Source organism: Pteropus alecto, unplaced genomic scaffold, assembly GCF_000325575.1.
Source record: "Pteropus alecto unplaced genomic scaffold, ASM32557v1 scaffold117, whole genome shotgun sequence".
Classification (NCBI taxonomy): domain Eukaryota; kingdom Metazoa; phylum Chordata; class Mammalia; order Chiroptera; family Pteropodidae; genus Pteropus; species Pteropus alecto.
Window position 1 is genome coordinate 923718 of NW_006440642.1, and position 4227 is coordinate 927944.

The 4227-nt window shown below is 41.2% G+C and overlaps 1 protein-coding gene across 1 annotated transcript in view; it reads left to right on the top strand.

Annotated features, from left to right (window-relative positions):
* The window catches only part of DNAH6 (dynein axonemal heavy chain 6), a 233739-nt gene that overhangs the window by 147364 nt on the left and 82148 nt on the right, over positions 1–4227 (top strand). Inside the window, exons 56-57 of the mRNA XM_025050893.1 lie at positions 400–525; positions 3142–3306. Of these exons, the coding sequence (XP_024906661.1) occupies positions 400–525; positions 3142–3306 (291 nt within the window). The remainder of the gene's footprint in view (positions 1–399; positions 526–3141; positions 3307–4227) is intronic.

A 4227-nucleotide genomic window follows, 5' to 3' on the forward strand; every position in this document is an offset into this window, starting at 1 on the left:
AAGTCAGGGTCTAATGAACTTTAGGACAAGCCTGCCCAGAATTTGCGGAATCCCATTATCTGACTCCTAAGCCCACGGTTCATATCGTTGTAAGTGGGGTTTGGAAAAGGAGCAGAGGTGAAAGCAGAGAGATAACCTTGAACTGCAGAAGCATGGACTTTATTTTCTAGGTATTTTCGTCTCAAATTTGAATAAAAGGAAGAATTCCAAGTGTTGGGCTTGTAAGATGTGTTTTGTTTTGTTTTTATTTGCAGGGGAGTGGTATTATTTGTTTATCTTTTTTTTTTCGCCTTTCAAACCTGTTTCTAGACTGAACAAAATTTCTAAACTTTAAAAACTTTCACCTTTTACCATTCATAAAATTCTAAAGCAGTTTTCTGCTTTGTGCTTCTCACACAGGCAAACCGTTGGATAAGGAACAAGGAAAGCAAAAGCGGTTTAAAGATCATTAAGCTTACGGATAGTAATTTTTTACGTACACTTGAAAATTCGATCCGACTTGGTTTACCTGTCTTGCTGGAAGAGGTTTGCTTTTCACATTTTTTTTCTCATGCTAGTTCCCAGCTTTAAGGTCACATCTGGAATCCTATACAGGCCATATTTGCATCATGCTGAAGACATCAGTCAGGTCCATTTTCAAATTACTCAAACCAATTGCTTTGCTTTTAAGAAAACAATACACTCTCATAGGGGAAGCAGTCTGTTGAGTGATCAAATTTTTCTGTTTCCAGACACCATTTTGGTGTTAAATGGGATGGGTGGGCTCTGTTTTCTGACACTGCTGATTCTTGATCCTCATCATGGCTCCTGATGGTTGACTCCCCAGAAAAGTCAAAGCAGTAGCACCATGAGGAACTGTCCACACACACTAACGATGTGAAGCCAGTAAAGCATCCAGGGAGTATAAACACTATTTTCTGTTTCAACATAAGGTCATAATTAGATTAAGTGATGTGATAAGAATGAACTTTTGTTATTATTTTTTTAAAGGATGTTTGTTGAATCTAACTGCTCCATTTCTTCAGAATCATTCCAAGAATGGATGTTTTTGTCCACTCATTCAATATACATTATTTGAGAATCAATGGTAAACAATACAAATGTGGTTGTTTCCCTCAATAGCTTACAATCTAGTTGGGGACGAGAACAGTAAACAGCAAAAAGAGAGAGGAGGAAGAGAACTTGTGATAAGGGTTTTGAAGGGGCAAGCCCAGTGCTGACATAGTCATCAAGTGGGGCGAGATGTAGGAAACGGATTTATATGCACAGCTACAGGTAGTAACATCTGAGCTGTGACCTATATAATGAGGTCAGCCATATGAATAGCTCAGAGAGAAGGGCTTCCAGGCAAAGGGTACATGTGCAAAGGCCTTGGCCACAAAAGAGACTGGTTAATGATTGTGGTTTATTTACCTAATTTACTATTCTATTTGTATAAGAGAAGGATAAGTGAATGAAAGAACAGGCTGTGAAATGAGCATCCTTTTAACCGTGCCTAGAAGTATCTCTGCGACAGCTTAGCTGTAGCTCTGGCATCTTGCCTGGAATGATAGCTAATGTTAATGTTAGCTACCATTTATCGAGTACTTGCTACATACCAGACGCTGTTCTTGGTATTTTTCATATATCACCTCTTTAAAATCCTTACCACAACCTTACAAAGTAGTTACTACTATTATCTCATTTTACCTGTGAGAAAACTCAGGCACAGAAAAGTTAAATGAACTGTCTGAGCAGCCTTGACTGTCTAGAAAATCCACCATACTCCCACCTCAAGCTGAAAAGAGCACGGGAAGCTTCCATGTGTGGCTTTCTGCCCTTGACCGACACTGGTAAAGTTCTGTAATGGGTTCCAGGCCCTCATTCAAACCCTGAAGTTACAAGAGAGGGTAAGGTCTCTCACAATCTTTGGCATAGTTATGTTAGCTCTAAACTGGATTCTTAAACTGCAGTTTACTTCAGACACAGGGAGTCCTGAGGGAATTTCTTCTCTCATGGCAATGGACAAGAGACTTTCTGTGATGTACTTCCCTTGGACAGCAGAGGCTTTTAACTGTAGCTGAGTGCTCTTGGGAGTGGGGGTAGACCTCTGGTCAGGGCCCCAGCCAAGAATAGGAAACTCTGAATGGCTTCTCCTGTTTTCTGTAGCTTGAAGCATTAGTACTGTATACCCAGCTGCTTTCTACATTTGTAGGGTGATATTTTTAAACTTCATCTCCACCCATTCATGAGTGTGAAATCGAATCAACAATCTCAATTAGCATTTTTTAATGAATAGAATAGAATGTTAAAATTATATCATGAGTAGTAAGGGAAATTTTATCTCATAAACTTTTGTTTTTAGAATTTACATGCTTGGGTATCATGCCACAATGTGAAAAAAGATTTGTTAACTACCAACTACAACCAGATTTTGACAGCTCCTGGGCCATGTGCCACCGTCACACACATGCTGACCTAAAGATGTTTGTAGTGGGTTCTATTGGTACTGTCTTCATGCCCAAGTCCTTACCAACAATCAGATTTGCCTTGAGGGGAAAAAATAACTATCTTATATAATAGAGGTTCACAAACATTTTTCCATAAAGAGCCAGGTATTTTAGTTTTTTCAAGCCACATACAGTCTCTGTACAAACATTTTCTGAACAAATATCCTTCTTTGTTCGTTTTGGTCTTGGAGGTTTGTTTGTTTGTTTGTTTTTACCACCCCTTAGAAAGATACAAACCATTCTTAGCTCAAGAGTCATGCAAAAAAAGGCCATAGAAAGCCAGATTTGGACAGCAGACTGTAGACTGCCAACTTATGACTTAGAACAACTATGAAAGTGAACCTAGTTTCATTTGTCTGAGGCCTATTGAAGGATCACCCTGCAGGGACGCTCTTTTATTAGCTTCTTTCTCATGGAGATCAATAGTGTGTTGCCTTCACATGCTTTTATTTCCTTAGACTATTAATAAAACAATCATTGGGAAATGTATACTGTTTGAAGTAGTGAGAGGACATTGAGAAATACCTGTAAGGTCGCTAAAACACTGCTTGTTCAAAGTAAATATTAAGGTCTAAGGAATTTGGAGAAGTTAATGTTATCTATTTTAATGCCTTGTTTTTGGACTTTCATTTTGTTTTAATTTCATTTTAAGCTTAAGGAAATCTTGGATCCAGCTCTAGAACCCATTCTTTTGAAACAGACCTTCCTAAGTGGTGGACGACTGCTTATTCGCCTTGGAGACTCAGACATTGATTATGATAAAAATTTTAGGTTCTACATGACAACCAAATTGCCAAATCCTCACTACCTACCTGAGGTATGAGCTGTGGGTCTGAAATTCCCAGCCTGAAAGGATTATTATGGTGTGGCTGGTCTCTGAAGTTTGCTGGGTTCCCACCTGAGGAACAGCTCTCGCCCCAATCCCTCTTCCCCCTCCAAAACTCCCTTTCTTTCCATCATCCTCCACTCTTGCTTCTCTTCTGAGTCTTGATTCTGATTCCAACTGGCCATCTAGTCGGGACTCAAATTCCTCCCCACCCAGTCCCCAGGCCGCTGCCTTGTCTCACTACCCCGTACACCCCTGCAGCACTCTAGCCATCTCCCTCCTAGTCCACAGCTGCTCCTCACTTCTTGGCAGGCACCACCCCCTTCCTATCATTCTTTTCTCTCCTTCAGCACAAGGTCATTTCTGCCCTCTTATTGTGGCCAATACATGAATCAGAGTTTCATTGAGAGTCTATTTGGGGAGGCGGGTGGCTGTGGATGTTTAAGTGTGCCAATGCCCATGGCACACGGACTCAGACAAAGAGGTTATCTGCTTGAAAACTCTGGTGACTGGCAATGTCAGGAAATCATGATTCAAACATCTAGTGTGTCTGTACTTAAAGTTCTGGGAGAGGAGGCATCTTGTCCCCTTCCTCATGTACTTAGACTGTTTGAGGAAGCTGTTTGAACCCACTTCCATACACATCTCTGAGCCATGATAGGATCCCGAAGAACCCCTACTCCTGTGCTGCAGAGCCCAAGGCAGTTGCAACAGAAATGAAAACAGCTGGGACACCTTTCTCCCTTCCCAGAAGGGGTCCCAAGGAGCTACTCCACCCCCAAAACCCTCGGTGCTGCCACAGCTCCAGGCAAAGCTGCACACTCTGCAAGGTCTTTACAGCCCAGCAGGTCTCCCTTTCTCTAATAGGGTACATGTAATCAGGGAAGAGACTTCACAAATCAGAACTTGATT